The sequence below is a fragment of the Thamnophis elegans genome, chromosome 4 (genome assembly GCF_009769535.1).
Source record: "Thamnophis elegans isolate rThaEle1 chromosome 4, rThaEle1.pri, whole genome shotgun sequence".
Lineage (NCBI taxonomy): Eukaryota > Metazoa > Chordata > Lepidosauria > Squamata > Colubridae > Thamnophis > Thamnophis elegans.
In genome coordinates this window covers 105122351-105143374 of record NC_045544.1, presented here as the reverse complement: position 1 = coordinate 105143374, position 21024 = coordinate 105122351, and the positions used below count along the sequence as shown (strand labels likewise).

Here is a 21024-nt window from a genome sequence, read left to right as displayed (position 1 = left end):
CAAAAGAAAGATTAAAAATGGACTAGATTTAGCAGGGGACTGCAGAGGAGGAAAACATACCAGTTAAAATTCTTCCAATACAACAATATGAGAGAAACAGTTGGGCTTGGGCAGTATCTAAATATATTGCCAGCTAGTCCATTCTAAGCCACTTGTTTCTCCCCAGTAATGTGACCCAGTGTGAAGTTGTTATTGAGGAGTTTGAAAAAATTCCTGCAGGCATCTTATGCTTACTTTCGTGAAGTGTGATACAATACAATAGCAGAGTTGGAAGGGACCTTGGAGGTTTTCTAGTCCAACCCCCTGCTTAGGCAGGAAACCCTATACCGTTCCAGACAGATGGCTATCCAACATCTTCTTAAAGGCTTCCAGTGTTGGGGCATTCACAACTTCTGGAGGCATGTTCCACTGATTAAGTGAAAGAGAGATGAAATAGTGAAATGCTAACTTCTCTTCATTTCCCCCTCTCAACTACAATAAATTGGAAAGAGGGGCTCAAGAGTGTAAGATACAGGAAGGGGGAGTTCTACACCCCATATCTTTCTGCTCAATTCTGCTTTTCAAAGTAAATTTCCTGCCTGATGATTGGAAAATTCAAGTTATAATCTGATTCTGATACTTAGTTTGATCCTCAGAAGTACTGGATAAATAGATTGAGCAGGATTTCCAAAGGGGTTTTGTTGTATTACATGTGATCTCTTCTTGTTTATAATGAATGAATATAGGAATTCCTTGATTTGATGCAACTCAGTTTAAAAGACTTGAGATGCAAATGGACAAAAATTTGAGTCAACAAGATTTTAACTAATAGCAAGAATGAGTCCTTACATTTAAAATTTCAAATCCATCATGGCAATGCCTGTTAGCGAGTATCCACTCACCTACTGCCCACCATGTGCCTCACTTTGTTGTGTCACTGCCGCATCACCAGCCATCCCATTAAAGTGAATGGGACTGTTGGTGAGTCAACAACGGGTCAGAGGAGGAGCTGCTGTGGGACAGAAATGACACTTGCTCTTTAAAAATTATGATTTAAATCGAGTTGATTTAAATCAAATACACCCTGCAAATGAAGCTTCACACACTTCCCCGCCATTACACAGCCCAGTTCCAAAGGTAACCCTGGGGGTTGGGGAACCCCATTCTATAGGAAAGTAAGGTGGTTGCAATACATAGGGATCATTCAACTTATAAGAGCCCTTTGTGATGGCATGAAATAATATAGTCTCACACATGATCACCAGCTTCAGTGAAAAATAGGATTTACTTAGAATTGACAATTCCATAAAAAGGCAGACTATTTTTGTTTGCTAAACAGGAGGACAAATCCAAATCTTATTCCATTTATTTACATTAGAATATTGAAAGATTTATAGTTCCAAATTCTCCATATTTTTAAAAAACTTGAAAAAGTAGGCTAACAACTTAGGTAGAAATTTATCTGAATAGAATATTTTATTTGTAGCTAACAATATTTATATAAAGCAGTGTTTATTAAACAAATCATTGTTTACTGAGGGATTCCCAGCCCAACAGGTGCCTAGTAAATATAGAAATAATTCAGAAACAACTCTTAAACACAATCCTCTCAATTCGAGGCAACAATAAAAATATAGGCTTTTCAGTATCTGCTCTTCCCAACCTGGATTTTTGCATATGCATGAATTACAATTTGCATTCTCTCCAGCTAGCTTGTACAGTTCTGACTCTTGTTTAGGGAGCATTCCTTTTTGAAATGGAATACAGAGTTTCCACTTTGCTTGTTCCTAAAATGGCACCAGCCATTGGACAATAGCTTAACATATTTTCTAGTAGTCTGGAGTTTCCTCGCTGTTGGTGAGAGGCAGCTGCATATATTGGAAGACCTTTGTGTGTCCTATCAGGAAGTAGAAAGATTTGGTAATTACTGTAGAAGCACAGACACCAACCCTAAAATGGATGCCAGGAATGGTGAGCATGTGGGGTCCTGACTTGTGTGAAATGAACTTTTGAATGTTAAGGGATTTCATAGGGCTATAAGCATGTATTAAGTCAGGGGAAAATGGGATAGGTAAAATAGCATTGCAGTTGCAAGTGTTATTTTTTAAAAGTTTTGCATAAAGGGATTAATGTTTTGCGGAGACACCTTTGAAAAGTGAAGAAAAAAGCTAAATAGATGAGCAATGCATGTGAGGCATGATTGTAGCAGTGCTATTTTTAAATATACCACATGACTTCTTGCTTATCAAATGTAGCTAGTTATCTTTATTTCAGAGAAGGTCTGATTGCTTATCTCCTGAAAGAATGACATTCTTGTTGTTTTGCATTTTTTATTTTAACAAATTGCCTCTGAGTCAGTAATAATCTAAGCAGGTCTCATTTTTCAGGGGTGCATTTAGCTTCCATTTTGAAATGAAAGATGATGCTTTTTTCTGCAGTGTAGCTTAAGGGTACATTATTTTAATTATATGTCATCATGAATTTGAAAATAGCTTTCCTGTAAGTTTTAGTGTTGAATATAGAAAAAAAAACACACTACCCACCCACATACACACACACACACACAATGTGTGCAGGCATACATACCACATGAAATGTAATTTTAGTTTTTCACTACCATGTGCACCATGCATGCTGGAATTGTCCCTGTAGGGGTGTTTTTTATAAAGAAATAAAATAAATGATTATAAAGTTAAACAGCAAAAATAAAAGGGCTAGAATACTCAGATAGCTAAGTAATTGTCAATACTTATATGTTTTAGGAAAGAGACCAGAACTTAATTGACATTATTATTGAATTTAATATATTTTGCATTCTGTAGTCTATATGTAATGTTTCCAACATTTATTATCTAATACAGCCTTCTTTGTAAGTTTGCTTTGATCAAAGGATATTAATGGGGGAAAAGAAGCAGCCTTGTTATCATCAGCATTTTTGTAGTTCCACATTTTATGGAAATACTGCAATGTTGCTAGTGCCTTTCATAAATCATGGAGAAGCAGGTTAATATCTTTTAGAATTTAAGCATTCTTTTTCTAAATAAAGGTCTCCAGATACTGGTGAGCACATACACAATTTTGCAAACAAGATGTAGTTGCTCACAAAGCTGGTGGCCCAGAGAGGTGCTTGCTCCTTCAGAAATTGGAAGCCATTATTCATTTGATTGTTTGTTTGCATCCCACTTTTATTACTTTCTACTAAAACTCAAAGCAGCAAATATACTCAAGACACCTTCCTCCTCCCATTTTTCCTGCAACAACCCTCTTAGGTGGGTTGGACTGAGAGAGAGAGAGAGAGAGTAGCTAACCCATATGTTACCCAGCTGGGTGTCATTGCTAAAGTGGGATTAGAATAGTCTCCTGCTTTCTAGCATGTTGCCTTCATCATTAAACCAAACTGGCAATCTATATCTGTATCCTGTCTGTAGCATGCTCTTTTTGTCTGGGCAAATTAGGCATGCTTGACATCATTTTCATTTTCTAAGAAAGTTTATGGAGTCCGTTTGGTGGGACCAAGCACATTCTGGGAAGTTGAAACTGATGACAGAGGCTAGTGATTTTGCTTTACAATATGCCATTTCCATTGCATGTTATGTGCAGGATAAAGTGAGGAAGGTTTCCATGGATGCTATTTTAGACCACAATTATTAAAAAAGTTGAGTAAGCATTTGTATTCCTGGTGGATAGCAAATATGGTGTTTGATTATTCTCTTTTATCTCAGCAGGGTATGAAGAAACAAAGCAAACAGCTTCACATTTCTCAGATTATCATTTTCTGGTTATCATTCTTAGAAAATATTGTACAAGTTTTAATGCATGAATAAAGTGTGTGTGTGTGTGTATGCATGTATATTTGTTATTGTTACATTTCAGTTAATAACACATTTAGGTTTTGTTGCTATGCTGTAATATTAGAGACTGCATTCTAATCTCCTGTCCTTTAACTTTCCCTTAGTGGTTGACCTCCTATACTGGCGAGACGTTAAGAAGACTGGTGTGGTGTTTGGAGCCAGCTTGTTCCTGCTTCTTTCTTTAACAGTGTTCAGTATCGTGAGTGTGATAGCTTATATTGGCTTGGCCCTCCTGTCAGTGACCATCAGTTTTAGAATATACAAAGGAGTTATCCAAGCAGTCCAGAAATCAGATGAAGGCCACCCATTTAGGTAAATATTTGTGCTTTTCCCTATTTAGAATTAATTATATTTGCTGTAGAACGGGAGCCAAATAGCCTTTGGAGTTTTTTTAATAATACGAAGTTGGAAAAGTAGACTGCTTACCTTGAACTCTGGACTACGTCCAATATTATGTAACTGGATTTCCATTCAACTGGTGAATTTTCAGCCAGAAAACTAGAGAAAGAGGCCTTAGATCTTCCTGTGGTGTTCCATGAGTACCACTGGATCCCAGATAAACCCTAAATCACATTAACAAATTGTAACTGTTGTGTTTTCACGACATGCAATGCTCAAATGCACCATATTATGGTCTGGTTCATACAACATGCAAAGACATTGGGTAGTTTCTCAAGATGTATGAATCGTATATTACCAAATACATTTTACCCTAATGTATAGCATGTTATGTGAACACAGCCTTATGTCATAGTCAAATATTGTCAGTATCACCTCTGCAATCAGTTTTAAATTAATTTAAAGGACATGTTGAGATATGAAACATTGTACCAAGTTTGGATCAGTCTTTACTATATATAAACATAAGTGGGAGGGCATTATTTTTTTACTTTTTTTTTTTTTGCAAAGTTCTGGCAACTCTTTATGGACTTCCCAAAGGTGCTTTTTCAAGAGGCAACTGGACTTTCTGGTTTTTCTTTGAAGATCTTTTGCTTCTGATCTAAGAAGCTTCAGAAGCGAATGTATATTTGTGAATGTATTTGAAGGGAAAAATTAAAAAACTTAATGGAAAAAGAAGAAGAAGCAAAACATCTTCAAAGAAAAACCAGAAAGTCCAGTTGCCTCTTGAAAAAGTATCTTTGGGACAAACATGACCTGGATGACTGAGAATTGCTATAGACATCTTTATGGACTTTTTGCTGACATCAGGATTGAAAAGTTGATGTTTTATGGGTCTGCTTATAAACAAAGCATAGGAAGAGACAATCTTCCTATCCCTTATTTATAAGAGATTATTTAACATTGTTCTTTCAAAAATGGATAATGAAAATGGTGGAGGTTTTTGCATGGAGTTGGGGCATCGTTGTTATTTAGAAGTGCTGTAAAATGATTTTGGCTCAAAAACTATCACAGCAGCAGAGAACTTTGAAGACTACATAAAGTTAAGGGTTAGTTTATTAAAATTTGTTAGCTATATTAACATGGTTTTTACTAACTGATAACTTTTATGTATATAAACATGCTAAGTACATATTTGTGCATACTTTTTAAAAGGTTATTTTTTAGCTTTAATGCTGTATTTTTTATTTTTTGTTTTGATTAAGATTATTTCAATTGTTAAGTTTTCCATTAATGTATAAAAAATTTCTTCCTCTTTGTCAACCATTGTTAAATGGTCAGGTTTACTTTCATTTATGTCAGTTACTAGAAATAAACCCTCAGATTTTAAATATTGCAATTTAACCATTTTGAATAATTTGTTAGGGGCATGTGCTATATTTATTAGAGGCATGTTCTGAAGGCTTGTCCATCTGAACAATTATTTGATAATGTAACCTTTTCTCCATATTCATTGTGCTCTGAATGAAAATTTGGAGAGCTTAAAAACTCTGTTTTTAATTGTATTGAAATTAACATATTTCCTCTTCCAGTGCTTACTTGAATAGAGATGTCGCCGTGTCTGAGGAGATTGTTCAAAAATACAGCCATGTTGTGCTTGGTCATCTCAACAACACAATTAAGGAACTCAGGCGCCTCTTCCTAGTGGATGATTTGGTGGATTCTCTAAAGGTAAAAGATTTCATTTCCCATCTTAGCTTAAGAATTGTATAAGATGGAGAAACAGATTGGCTTGAGGAGCCACCTGACAGTAAATAGAACCAAGCTAACTCTTGTATAATAAATAATCTGACTAGTACTGCAAAAAGTATTACCCAGCTATGCTCAAGACAATCTAAAATGTGAAACTGGCTCTGTGGCAAACTAAGCAAGCAGTTCCACCACTTTATGGCTTTTTCCAACCTGTTCTATATGAAATTAAAAGAACTTGTAACTTGTTATATATTGAATTAAAAGAAAAAGAAACAAAAGATGTGAGCTTTTGCATCAAATATATTTAAATATGGACCTTTACGCACTTGGCTGTATCAAAGTACATTGGAAGGTAAATCAGGTGGCAACTCTGAATCAGACTTGGCTGAAGCCATCTTTTGCTGCTTCATAGTTGCCGCACACTCTAAGAAGGTAGGGGGAATAGATAGACTGTCTTCAGACACGACAAGCCTTTCCATGGAAACCCAAGGTCATCCCAACAGGTGGCAGTTGAAGGACGAGAGGAGTCACTGAGGAGCCCCCGACTGTTTTAATTGGGCAATGTGACTTGGGGAGGGAAATGGTTACACTTTAATTAGGCTATTAGTGTGGGAAACTTCAGTGCCAATATGATGCGTCCAATAAACATGTTCTCTGAGGAACGTTCCTGCCTTGCAGTTCTAATTTCCTTGAATGCATTACTTGGAACGCTGACATCAGAATTGTATAATGCTGTGATGGCGAACCTTTGGCACGTGTGCCACTGGTGGCACGCAGAGCCGTTTGTTAGGGCACGCGAGGCGTTGCCCTGTCAGGTGACTTTGACCCTTCTTTTAAAGCCTCTGGACCCTGGGGAGGGTGAAAAAAGTACGCCAAAAGCAGGGGAGGTGGGGTGAAGTGCTGGTTGCGCCCACGGTCGATCACGCACACATGTGCGCTCGGGTTGCGTGCATGCCTGCGCAAGCCCCCCTCCGTTCCCTTCACTTTTGGCACGCTATCCAAAAAAGATTAGCCATCACTGGTATAATTATTTGTAAATTGTGAGTTGGTGTAGCTTGAAGCCCACCAAAGCACCTTATGTTTGTACTGCTAATATAGTCAAGTAACAGAATTGCTATGAGCTTTAAGCACATATTCCTTATGGTGTAGTTTCATTATTATTTTTTCCTTTCAGTTTGCAGTATTGATGTGGGTGTTTACCTATGTTGGTGCCTTGTTCAATGGTTTGACATTGCTGATACTAGGTAAGTTCATCTTAATTACAGAAAACAAAATCTAAAGTAAACTATTATTAATTAATCACATGATATTTCTGATGACTGATGGGCCTACTAAACTCTGGGAAGTTAATAGGGAAATTTCTAAATAAAACATTGTTACAGATAATGCTTGTTTGGCAACTGCCTTGACAGCACTGCAGTTATGGCACTGCTGAAAAAGTAACATTGCAACCTATGCCCATATTTACAAATGAGAGACTTTTTCTCAATCATACATTTGTCATTGCAGTCAGTACTGCTTGTCCTGTGCCAGACTCATACTCCCCCCCCCCACTTACCCTACCACTAATGGAGAGTAGAGAGATTGCCGAAACCAGTTTATTTGTTTCTGAGTTGCTTTTCTTCATAGTTCAGTGCATCCCTAAAAAGTGTTAGACTAGCTACAGACATCCCTTTCAACACATGTTCACAATTGGGTATCTACTTAACTCTTTTGTAATCCTTTCCTCTCCAATACATGTAAATACAAAGATTAACCACTTTCTAATTATTTAAGCATCAGGGTATGTATTCCAAAGAGCTATAAGATTTGCTCTTTTACCTGTTTTTTTCTCATGAGACAAGTTCTGGAAATCTTTCTTACCATTTGGACTCACCAACTGTTTGGAATCAAACCCATCTAAAGCTTAAAGCAAGGGAAAGCTGAAGTAAAATGTTAAGTACAGCAACCACTTTACTTAATGACTGAGTTGCCAATCCAATTGCAATTGTTAAACGAGGATCATGTGTAATAGTTAAACAATCTGAATCAGAAAAATCACACTATATATATATATAGACTGTTATTACAAACTCTTACTTGAGTTTGTTGTATTGGAGGCAAGGATGCACCTCCTTTTTCCCAAAAAGAAATGGCATTCAAGTTAATTTTTGTTGAATAAATTATTGAAAGTTCATGTTGAGTGAAGGTAAAATATTGATACAGGCTATACATTTTCACACAGCTGTCTCTCTGTAGTTACAACTATGATTAATATTACATCCACATACATTATCTGTGCCAGTTTGTGATAACTTTCAGATGTTTTTCATACTGTTAAGTTTAAATGTATTTCTCTTCTTCCAGCGCTGATATCACTTTTCAGTATTCCTGTTATTTATGAGAAACACCAGGTGAGTATGCAGTTGTGGCATGCTTATTGATATGATAATAAAATAAATAGCTTATTAAAGAAACAAAGAATATATTGTGTATGAAAAGATGAGGATTCTAGAGGACAGAATTCCTACTATTGTAAAGGACAATGCCTGCACTATTGTTATAGTTTTAGGAAGAGTTAAGTAAGACATGAAAGGTTAAATAGGATTATCCTATCTGGGCAATCCATAACCCGTTGCTATTATCTAGTGGTCATCCTGACTTTTATTCCTCAGATGTGGCAGCCCTAGGATTGATATTAAAAGTAAAGAGGCTATATTCCTTTGATTGAGAACAGCTTGAATGAAGCATTTGGAAAATTCACTTGGTTTGGATTTCGTCTTTCAACATTAGGAATCCCTTCTTTACATTATAATTTTTTATAGCTGAGAAATGACAGCGCCCCTCTTAAATGAAATAAGAAAGTATTTTGTAACTAGCTAATATGTTTTACCTCAGAGCTTTACAAGATAGGAGCAAGAATATTCCCGCCCCCCAAAAAATTCTTTCCCCCCCCCCAAAAAATGGCTTCCTCTGTATATGATAGAAGTGGAAATATCTTCAAGCATTATTTCAAATGCATATTTATAACAAGATTTTGCATAGTCATAAACTAAATATTTTTGTACAAAATGCTAAATAAAAAGTAGTTAAAATAGCACAATAATTTCATACTTCTGATGATGAAGCTGATAGCTGATGAAATAGCTATCAGTTTTTTCTTTAGAAAACCTGGTTTATTCAATATTTTTCAAATGATAGAACAGCACAGTTGTGGAGCAACCAAGAATTAATTAATATGCTAGAGTTCAAATGTGAATGATTGGAATTGAATGAACTAAGGCAGGAATTCATATTTTTGCGTGTTCAAGGTTTGCAGTGGGGGTGTGCTTAACTATTTTCCTTTCTGGGTAATGCATTGAGATTTTTAAATTATAACCATCCTAAATCTATTATAGGGCTTACATTTCAGTCTTTGGTAGATGAATTGCAGAGATCCACTTTGGATTAGTGGTTAAGGCAGGAGGCTGGAAATTGGGAGACTGTTGTGGTTTCACCTTATGCACAAGACCATCTGGGTGACTTGGGACCAGTCACACTTTCCTAGCCCACAGAGCAGACAATGGCAAAAAACTGATGAAAATGTTTCCAAGAAAAGTGCAGGGACAGTCCAGACGGTTACCAGAAATCAAGATTGACTCAAGGGCACCCCAGATGTTGTATTGTTTCCATTCATGTAATTTCTTGTGGTTTGCTTGATTTTGTCTTAATGTGATGCTAACCGCATCATGGTTTTTCATTATGTAGAAACCAAGTAATTGAAATAATTTTTTAATTTGTATTTCAGACTCAAATTGACCATTATGTGGAACTTGTAAACAAGAATGTGAAAGATGGCATGGCAAAGTAAGTTTATTACATTCTTGTAGCTACAGTCTGTCCACAGGTTACAGTGGCAAATTGGAACCAGAATTTTCATTGCAAAACAAGGTGGTCATAAAGAGCAACATCATATGACCACATAGAGTAGCAATGACAACCCATTTGCTAAACAGGAAGAGGTGGGAGCCCCACGCAAGGACTGTGGAAGGGTGCATTTGGACGTGCGCCATGGATGCAAGTGAGGGGGAGCAATTGAAGGTGGCCATGAACGGGTGCTACATAGTTGTGGATGGTGGGGGGACATTGGCAAGTGGGGATGCTGTGGATGGGTGCACACTATGGAGGGCAGGCAGGTGGTGCTATGGAGTAGGAATTCCCTGAGATCTCTTACTCTGTAGCAGGGCTTCTTTGGAGAAAAAGTGGGAGTGACTTATGGGAATGACTTGCAACATTCCCTTGTGGCTTCCTTATTGACTTTGCTGTGGGAGAGGAGGGAAGATTGCAAATGGTGATCACATGATTGCAGGACACTACAACCAGCGTAAGTGTAAAACAGTTGCTAAGCACCCAAATTGAAATCAAGTGCTACGATGGCTGGAACTTAATGAAGTGGTTGCAAGTACCACTCATTCAGCTCTATTGCAACTTTGGTTCTTGAGCAAATGGTTGCAACTCCAGGATCACCTGTAGTTTCCAAAGTAACTTCAAAACCCAGCCGTAGACATGACTGTAAAATAATAAGTATGTTCATATATAGTGATAAGTGACCATAGTCGCTTGATATGCCTGGATCCATTTTATTCGCAGTCACTTTAAGTTAGGAACAGGAGATGCAAACAGAGTACTTCTGTGACATGTAGAGCTTTTTGAATTTAAAAGTTTGCACACTTTTAAGACTGGTGGATAATTAATGCATTAGATTGTAAGCAGTTGGCTTTTCTTGGAAAACAAGGTTTGAAATCTAGTTTTTTCCCCCTACAGGGTTCAAGCTAAAATTCCTGGATTGAAGCGTAAAACTGAATGAAATCAAGAAGCAACTTTTATTAAAATAAATCATCTTTTAAGTGGGGATGGGAGGCATATTCATTTGGATTATATGGGGAGGGTCAGGGAATAGCAAGCCTTGACTTTGCAGTGCAATTTCACAGATCTTTATTTTTTAGGAACAGTGTTTCAGAGGGAGGAAAATAATCTGTTCTTGACTGCTGTGTGTATGTCCATCCTAAGTATTGTAAGCTGCTACATATGGATTTAAACCTAATCCTCTTTGCTTCTCCCATATGCAGCACAGGTTAACCTAACCATTTGGAGAGCTGTACATTTTATGCTTTGGCCAAGATAGTCTTATCGTGTTTCAAGAAGGATTAGTGTATGGAAAACATTTCCTTTAGCACTGTCTCTGGTTTGTGTTGATTGATTGCAGATTTTCTAAAATGAAATGTTTAGAATGTGCCATTAAAGCAAGCTTGAAGAGTCTTGCCTTGTTGGTATCAAGTTTAGCTGTACTGTGCTTTTAATTCTACTATTTTATCAATTGCCAATATAAAATTAAATATATAGTGTGTTACAGCTGCTTAGGATGTCCAGCTCCTCCATAGTGATTGAAATACTAGATAAATGAACTGAGGTTTTTTTTTGAGCTCCTTAATATATTAGCTTAAATTTTCAGAAAAAAACTAGTACCTATTAAATAAACAAAAGCAACTCTGCACATTACAGTTTCTGCCATATCCTTTGTTGCACAAACTCCTATAGTCTATTTTAAGTAAACAAGTTTACAGTTCTCAAAACTATGAATCTGTGGAATGAATTTCTGATGATGTGATCCTCAGATCCTTGCAGGCAGAACAAGGAGCCCCCGGCATGCTTGTTTTCCATTGTGCTTGGAATCCTCAGCATCTGTGCATGGGTCAGTGGATTTTACCCCAATGCTGCAAATGCCATTTGGACATTTCAAATACATGTGGGGTTTAAGCTGTATTGAACTACGTCTGTGGGATGCATTGTGAAATGTAAAAAGAAAACAATTTTGAGTTATCAATAAAGTGTATGGACTCATATGTGTAAATGTGATTGCACTTAACATGCTATATCATGCTTCACAACTAAGCGTATGAACAATTATCACTAAAAATGATTGATTTATACCCAACATTAGGATTTCTGTTGATGTGGTTGACTTATGCATATGCACATTACTGCTTGATTATCCAGTTAAAGCCATAGTTATATTCTAGTTTAGTACCACCTTAATTCTCAATGGATTTTGCTGAAAAGTAATCAGAATTTTTTTGTGTATAAATGCAAAATGTAGTATCCCAACCAAAACAAAGCAGCAAATTAAATGCAGTTTTACATGATGCAATGTATCAATTTGGGGAACATGTTTTAACTATATTAAATGTAATATATCTAATATTACTATCATGCCACTCTTTTTAATAACAATTCTAAGGAACATGTTTGTTTAAGATAATGTGATAAAAATGGTTGAATATTAAGGCATTTTAAAAGCTTTGTCTTGGAATAAGTCAACCACTAATATTTTCCTCTGTTCCACAAGAAACATATTGTTCTTTCCAGTATGCTGGATGTTCCCAAAGAAAATCTGGCATCAGTTTTCAAATAATAAAACTTTTACTGAATCATTTCAAAAATAAATTCATGCAGTACTATTTCAATTTACATTATAATACAGCATCAAATTTAAGCATAAAGTTCTAAATGATATGAACAAGATTTCTTCCACACACAAATATATTATTCATCTTCACTTTTCTTGCACATTTTGACTATACAGCAGCTCATTCTGTTACAGATTCAAGATGCACTCCATATGAAAGGCCAGTATTACAACAGAGGCAAACAAGGTGACCACCTGACATCACCAGATGGATATGGTTACATTGGCTAAAATGGGAAACTTTCCTTATGAAAAATAAAAGAATAAGACTGCATAGGACATATGTATGAAATAAAGGAGTATAAGGCATTAACATATTGCATTAATCAAATAACACACACACATACAGCAGTCCATTAAATTTACAGAAGCACTTTTGTGTTGTATACATTGATTATTATATCAGAAACATGCCCCCTTTCCCTTTTTGCTTGCATCAGTTCTAAAAGGAATTTGTTCCTTTTTAAAGAATCTATACCTTCAACCTGATTCCTCTAATCTTCAATGCAGACTAGGACATTTCCCTTTTTTTTTTCACCTCGCTACCGATTGTTAAATAAACTAATGCTACAAAGAACTGAATCTAGGATTGTTTCACTGCACGAGTTACAGAAAGTAAGAGTTGTGCTGGACAAGATCAAAAGCTACCTTAGTCCAGCAATCTATTTCCCATGGCCTTTGGGAAGCCCACAAGCAGGACATAATAGTACATTCCTGCCTGTGACCATCAGTAGTTGCATTCAAGTGAGGCATGTCACCTATGATATTGAAGGTAAAAGTATCATCATCCTGGTCATTAGCCACTGAAAAACTGCAGGCTTCAGCAATTGCAATAAGCTCCTCAACTTCTATAGTTAAATGGTCCCCTACCATCACAAATGTGTATGATTGCCAATTTATCACTGGCCTGTAAGTAAAACAAATGCCCTTGAACCACTTCATGAAGGAAAGGGGACTCCCCCCCCCTCCCCCTTGAAGTTAAAATGCCATCTTGGCTATTGCTTGGCTGGATAAAAAGTATTGAAAAATGTATCTCAAATGGGAAGGAAAGGAGGGGTATTTATTCATTTTTCATTTCATTCTTCTATTCTGAACTATTTCCAAATGTAGTGTCAAACTGACTGACCATTATTTTTAATGTCTGCCTTGTACCTTTACTCTTTGCTGTTGATATTAAGAGAGAAGGTGAAATTTAGTAAAATAAATAAAAAAATAAACATGGTGACATTTAGGGGAAAAAGTGACCGTCAGCCCTCGTCAGTTTGTAGCTTTTAGCACCATGAGCAGAAAATAGGCAATGGCAGAAGATTGTTATATCCTGCAGTATCTGAAAAGTTTTCAAAAGGCACTTTGTAGAAACATGGCAAAAATAATTTCATCTAATACACTTAAGGGAAGAAGGGAGAAAGCACTGCTAACTCTTTCATTTTTTAAAATAAAATCAGCCATGAACCAAACCCTGCTTTTATCTTAATGTATCCTGTCCCTAATAATCTTTAGGAATGATGGAACAAGTTTAAGAATTAAGGAAGCTTGCCTTCACTATTTTCACATTGAAGTCTTTCATTTTTTTTAAATACACTGCTGAAGCCTCATCAGGGGTCCCAAATTCATGGCCATTGAAATAATTTTGTGTGGTCCATTACTTAAGATCTTATGGACACTGAGGTCAGGGACCTATGTACAGATATCTATACATGCAGGCACCAAAGAGACTCATTTTGAACCAATCATGTAGTTCTCTTGGCAACAGCTGAGCCTGGTTGGTTGGGCTGTGCAATCTGTGCTGCACTGGCAGCACCCCCTCCAAGAAGGGGCTCTGAGGCAGCACTGAGATCTCCAAGGGGCTGGCCTGGTTGCCTTGCTGTGAGCATTCCTATACCAAGCAGGGCATCACCCAACAAATGGAGGAGAGCTTGGCTAGTGACAAGAACAGGCAAGAGGACGAAAGTGGTGAATAAATAAAAGTCTGAAAGAGAAGCCTGCTCAATAAGAAGAAAAGCAGGATTTTGGCTGCTCTTAATTGGGACGAGAGGTGCATGATGGCTTAGCGGTTAAGACATTGGGCTTGTCAGCTGGACAGCTGACAAACTGCACAATGGGATGAGTTCCCATTACTCACTCCAACTCCTGCCAATCGAGCTGCTTGAAAGCATGCAAATGAGAATAGATTAAAATAGATAAATAGGTCCTGCTTCAGCACAAAGGTTACTGTCTTCCGTATTTTCATGCTGGCCACATGATGATGAAAGCGTCTCAGACAATGCAGGCTCCCTCAGCTAAGAATCAAGATGAGCACCGCCCCTTTGAGTCAGTCATGACTGGGCAGGGGAAACCTTTAAATCTTAAGATTATAGTCGATAGGACTAGCCCTAGCCGGTATTATTCTTAATGGGATTTAGAAAAAACTATACATCATGTAATAAAACCAGATATTGGTATTATAGTTAATGGAAAATGCTGCCAGCCAAGTGGCCAAAATGGCTGCCTTGCAAGTAGCTTTGCTTTGTAATAAAGTTTGATTTAAGAGCACAATATATTATGTTACATGACATGTGATACTTTCCATTTTGGACTTAATTCATGCGCAGGAAGGCTTCAGTCTTCTGGCCGTCAGGCTAAGACATGGCACTTGTGACAATTTGAGTTTGAGACCCTGGACTTGGCATTGTATTCCTGAATATTTAATTTGGCAAGACAGATTTTTAGTATATATTAGAATAATTATTTAAAAGTCAATATCAAATTATGTAATATTTGATTTCCCCATGGTTGCATATATTTGGGGATGTATTACATAGTCTAATTGTGTCTTTCATAAATAAATAAACAGTTCGAAATCGCAGCCATGCATTTACTGTTTGGCACTCGAATGGCAGTGGTGGCAAGAATGATCCTGGAGAGTTGTGACCTTTAAAGACATCGCCAAACAAATACACTGAAGAAGAAAAAATAACACGTTATACAAATAAACAACAGATGGGGTTAAAATCATACTGCAAGTTATTGTCCACCCATCCACCCCCATATTCCACCACATTTAAAACAAGAAATGCCAACTAACAAGAATTAATTTCTCATCACTACCATACAGATAGTTTTTACAAACACCATAATATGATAGTGTCAAATGTGTGTCCCTGCACCAAACAGAATTCTTTACAGTGAACTTTGAGCATCTACTGCAGCTTAATAGAAGGAGGTAAAGAAAGCTATAGAAGCTAAAATACATGGAGTACATGGAGGTTTTGGGATTAATTGCCTGAGTTTTCCATATTCTTGATGTGGAGATCCCCTGTAATAAACCAGATGAAACTACCATTTTATAGACTAAGAAATGGTAGAGAAGATACTTATAATTTATTTGGATTTACATGCCATGGTGGGTCCAACCTGTGTAGATCATGCGCCTCCCTGGCCATAACTAACCATCTTCTGCCAAAACAAGTGCAGGGGCTGTGCACCCCCATGAATTCTTATAGAACAGGGTCCTTGATGCAAGTGAATATCAATTATATACTTTTGGGGGGCAGTGCAGGTATTCCATTCACTTGCTTGGACAAAAAACATGCCACCTACTTATTTTTTTGCCACTTTCACTATTTGTTCTTTTTTCTCACAGAAGCTATGAGGTGGTGTTCCAAAAGGTGAATAGCTTCAACTCTACTATAGCTAACCATGCTCCTATCATAGCAGCCATTACGTTGTCAAACTAGTCATCTCAAAATTATAAAAAAAAACGCAGTTGTACCAGTGATTCAAAAAGATGAGTGAATCTCACTTTTTATTTGGTAACAAAACCATGATGAAAACAATAATATACGGGTGATAATGCCTTACTTGCAATCCAGCGCAGAAGCAGTTGATAACCCATATTCTCTGCAACCCATTACCCAGAAAGGTTTTACTATGGTAAACTTGTTTAGAGAAAAAAGATGCAGACTTTTCACAGCAAAAGATCAGAAAAATCTGCACATCTTTTTTTTAATCACTTCTAATCGTATTTAAGGGATGCAGTGGCTTAGTGGCTAAGATGCTGAACTTGTTGATCAGAAGATCGCCAGTTCAGTGGTTCAAATGCCTAATGCCATATAACAGAGTTAGCTCCCGTTACATGTCCCAGCTTCTGCCAACCTAGCTGTTTGAAGGCATGTAAAAAATGCAAGTAAAAAAATAGTGACCATTTTGGTGGGAAGGTAACAGCGCTCCATGTGCCTTTGGCATTTAGTCATGCCGGCCACATGACCATGGAGACGTTTTTGGACAGTGCTGGCTCTTAAACTTAGAAACTGAGATGAGCACTGCGCCCTAAAGCCGGAAATGACTAGCATGCATGTGCGGGGGGAACCATTACCTTTTAACCATATTTATATTTGGCTACATTTTGGTTTTGTCCTTTTTCCTCAAAAAATTCAGGTAGTCCTCGACTTACGATAAAAATTGAGTCCAAAATTTCTGTTAAGTGAGACATTTATTAAGTGAGTTTTGCCTTATTTTATGACCTTCCTGGCCATAGTTGTTAAGTGAATCACTGCAGGTGATAGGTTAGTAACCTGGTTGTTAAGTGAATCTGGCTTCCCCATTGACTTTGTCAGAAAGTTGCAAAAGGTGATCACATGATCTTGGGACACAGCAATGGTCATAAGCATGAACCTATTGTCAAGCACATGATCATGGGGATGCTACAAAGGTTATAACTGAAAAATGGTCATAAGTAACTTTTTTCAGTGCCGCTGCAACTTTGAACAGTCACTAAATGAACTGTTGTAAGTCAAGGACTACCTGTACTGAACTCAGCATCATAACAGCCCTCACAATGCAAAACCTTACCTGCAGTCATCTCCTCCTGTGCTGATAACATGCTTGTCATCATGAGAAAAGCGTATGTTGGTGACATGTGCAGAATGACCAAAGTAACGCTTATGTTTGGCCTGTTAAGAAAAGAAACAATTTCTGGCGCTGAACACAATGTTCAGTGAACACTCACAAATAGCCAGCCACATTTCCTTGCCACCAGGAGATACAGGCTGATCTCAGCTACCCATCAACCAAACGTTTATTAAGGTAAAGCACACTGACAAACATATATCAAAAAGGCAAAACAAGCTCACTTACAAATTTTTCAGTACATGGAAAATCAAAGAGTTTGACTAGCCCAAAGTCATCTCCAGAGACAATGTTCAAGCCAGCATGGGTCACACAGGCACAGTTGACATCTGCCTTATCTGCGTTTCGGGGCCAAATACCAATGACTTCATCCCCAAGGATACTGCTCCAAGAGAGAAAAATCAACTAATTAGCGAGGACATAACAGTAAAATGTCTTCGGGAGTATAGGATATATAAAAAATTATAACATACTTTGGGTGCTGTTGAAAGAATGAAGTAGAATGTCAAAATTCAAAAGAGGGGACAGGCATTTTCTAAGGGCCGTTATTCTAAGTGGATTAGTCTCTCACTATCTTGCTCATTAACCTGCATTCTTGTCATGGACTTCTGACTATTTTTCATCTCTGAAGAGGTAGCAGTTTCCCCTTTAAGAGATGTGCTTGCTCTAGTAGAAGATAGACAACCATCTGTCAGGAATGGATTCCTTTGGATTCCAACCTGAAGCAGAAGATCAGACTCAACGGCCTAAGTTGCCTCTCCCAATTCTGATCTGATGATGATGTTGCTTTGCATTTTGTGCTACATCACCTTGTCCAGGTAGCCCATGTGATCTTTCCAATAAATGCTGTATCTGTCACTTGCTTTCCTAGTGGCACCTCATGGACTTGACGTTTGTAGGCACCAGTTGATACCTAAGGAAGGAAATGAATCAAAAATGATTATATGGACAATGGTAAAGTATATACCGTATTTTCACCCATATAACCCGCCCACACAAATAACCCGCCCACGCGAATAACCCGCGGGTTTTCGGGATCGTGCAAAATATTTTCCGTATACCCCGCCCACGCATATAACCCGCGACGAGTAAGAGAGAAGGGAAACAGCTGAGATGGGGGGGGAAGAAACGGAGAAAGAAGCCTGCGCAAGCTGGGGAAGAGGAAAGGAACGGAGGAGAAGGAAACAGCTGAGATCGGGGTGGGGGAAGAAACGGAGAAAGAAGCCTGCGCAAGCTGGGGAAGAGGAAAGGAACGGAGGAGAAGGAAACAGCTGAGATCGGGGTGGGGGAAGAAACGGAGAAAGAAGCCTGCGCAAGCCTCCAATCGTGTAAAATATTTTCCGTATACCCCGCCCACGCATATAACCCGCAGGTGGTCCCTGTGCATGTAAAAACGCATATAACCCGCGGGTTATATGGGTGAAAATACGGTAGTTCTTCGAAAATCATCCCAGGAGTAATGACAATTTTGGGTTCTCCTTGCACTATATTTTATTATATAAAATGTTGAAATGTTTAACTGAACAGTAAGACTGTTCATAAATACCCTGACAAACTTTGGAATGTGAATGGCTGATTTATGAAACTACTTCTCATACTTCCAGCAAATCAGAGCCTGTACATTTGTCTCATTTGACATTTTAAAAATCTGTCGTTCTGGTCAATTTAAAAGTCGATCAAAACCTAATAGCTGTGGCTCTTTATACCTAAATTTTAAGTTCATTTCTGTCTGTGTTAGTTCTTCCTTCCCGATACTTACTATTCTGGAATATCAGTATCATAAACAAAAGGAATAGGAAAGGTCTATGAAATTTAAGATGTACACCTCCTAGTCTTCTTGACATGAGGCATGAATTCTTGTTTGAATCAGGAAGGCTGTTTGTTAACTGAAAGGAAAAACTTCACCTGAATGTATTTGCCATCTGCTGAAAAATCCATTTGAATGACAAAACTTGGGATGTCTTTGCAATAGCCGATTCGATTCAAGGTTGTGCCTTGTGTGAGATCATAGAAGTCTACAGTATGTTCCTGTGAACCCACTGCCAAAAACCGATTATCAGGGCTGATTCTAGAAACGAAAACAAAAAGAAATTTCTAGAGGTTTCTGAGATGATAATGATATTAAAAAAAAATAAAAATAAACTGCCCAATAGCCAAAGCTCCTTGATCAGTTTACAATTAATTCAAATACAACCTAGGAACAATAAAAACATATAAAACACAAATTAAAAGCACCATATAAATTAGTCTATAAATTAGTCAGTAGCACAGTGGTCATTCAAAACTTAAGGATTAAAATACAATTAAAAGCCAATTAAAAATTCTGGGAAAATAGAAAGCGTTTCACTTGGTATCAAAATGATGGTGCTAATGGGTATAAGCCTCAAGGAGAAGCCATTCCATAAATGAGGCACCAGCATAGAAAATGTTCTTCAGTGTGCAGTGGTCCACATTATCTCATGTGGTGAAGAAGCTGGAGGAGGACCTCATTCAGTTATCTTAAGTTCTATCTAGGTACAGACAAGAAAATACTCCTTCGAGTGACCTGGTAGTTGTTAACCATTACATGAAATGAGCCATAACTGTATGTTTGTTCTAAAAGCATCTCATGTAATGCATATTATGCATGGTTCTGAAGCTTTAGAAATAGACAAGTCAAAGAGTGTGTGCCTAGAAAGAAAATGTTACACCCTACCTGCCCCATTCTGGTTAGTAGGTCATGATGCGTGAGAATTAGCTGGACTTTCAGCACAATTTTTTGCATCTTCTTGGAGCTCCCCAAGATTGCACCGCTAAATCATGGCAATTCAATTCTCAGTCCTGCAGTTTCATAGATTGCAGAATCTAATCTTGTCTTCCCAACTATAAGCCCATTACAGTCTTTGTTAAAAAGAAATAACCAAAAACTGGGCACCACCCAGGGGCTATATAAGTGATACTGAGTAGAATGTTTTTTTTTTATCCATAGGCAAAATATATGGAAAGCATCCAAATATAATTGTAATACTCTTTATCTATATAGAACTTTTATTTATTCAACCAAAGTATGCTTATTTTGAAATTCTGCTACTGAAGTAAGAGGATTTTTTTTTAAACAGTTATTTCCTGCCTACTCCTCTGATACTACATAGCTTTGTACTTTTCCCCATATTTCTTTGAAGTTCCAAGATTTGGCATTGCAAAGGATAGGATATGGATTTTTTCATCTTTTACATTGCCCTCAGATTTCCCTCCCTCTCTCCATTTATAGACAGATTCGTAAGTCTGTGCATCTCAAGCAATCTGTCTCTGGGCTCATATTGGATGGGTTTGGCTCACTCCTTAGTATTCTAGAGGAGGAGAAGTAAGATCTTATTCCCTGTGTGAGTTATCATTCTTGCTGATGTAATCTCAGTGCAGTCACTTCAGCCATCAAGCTGAAAGCCACTATCAAATGGCACAAAGCCAAAAACATCAGCAGTAATGGAATAAATAGGCGCACTTCTGCTTTTTCTCTTTCGGGCGTTCTTTGCTTTGCATGCTAAAGTACCTGATGTCCTGGATAGCAGATTTTCTATCTCTTTTTTTGCCCCAAACTTTAAGACTGTTGACAAGCAAAATAATAAACTCTCCATTCTTCATGCCAATAGCAACCATCTCGCCATCTGGACTGTAGGCAGCACATCTTGCAGCATGGCCCAAATTAACTTTATTCAGAAGTTTCTGAAGAACAGAAATGATATTAGGTTATAG

General features: G+C 37.5%; 2 protein-coding genes across 5 annotated transcripts in view; one reads left to right on the top strand and one right to left on the bottom strand.

The window, feature by feature from the left end:
* Positions 1–11780, top strand: part of RTN4 (reticulon 4) — a 49139-nt gene extending 37359 nt beyond the window's left edge. For all 4 annotated transcript variants that reach the window (XM_032215433.1, XM_032215434.1, XM_032215435.1 and 1 more), the window contains 6 exons: positions 3935–4142; positions 5762–5900; positions 7096–7165; positions 8268–8314; positions 9688–9746; positions 10704–11780. In XM_032215433.1, coding sequence (XP_032071324.1) covers positions 3935–4142; positions 5762–5900; positions 7096–7165; positions 8268–8314; positions 9688–9746; positions 10704–10746 — 566 coding nt within the window. In that variant the 3' untranslated portion in view covers positions 10747–11780. The remainder of the gene's footprint in view (positions 1–3934; positions 4143–5761; positions 5901–7095; positions 7166–8267; positions 8315–9687; positions 9747–10703) is intronic.
* The window catches only part of EML6 (EMAP like 6), a 122538-nt gene continuing 112729 nt past the window's right edge, over positions 11216–21024 (bottom strand). Inside the window, exons 37-42 of the mRNA XM_032215432.1 lie at positions 20822–20994; positions 19198–19360; positions 18102–18205; positions 17521–17674; positions 17236–17336; positions 11216–15343 (exon numbers count right to left, since the gene is read on the bottom strand). Of these exons, the coding sequence (XP_032071323.1) occupies positions 15319–15343; positions 17236–17336; positions 17521–17674; positions 18102–18205; positions 19198–19360; positions 20822–20994 (720 nt within the window). The 3' untranslated portion in view covers positions 11216–15318. The remainder of the gene's footprint in view (positions 15344–17235; positions 17337–17520; positions 17675–18101; positions 18206–19197; positions 19361–20821; positions 20995–21024) is intronic.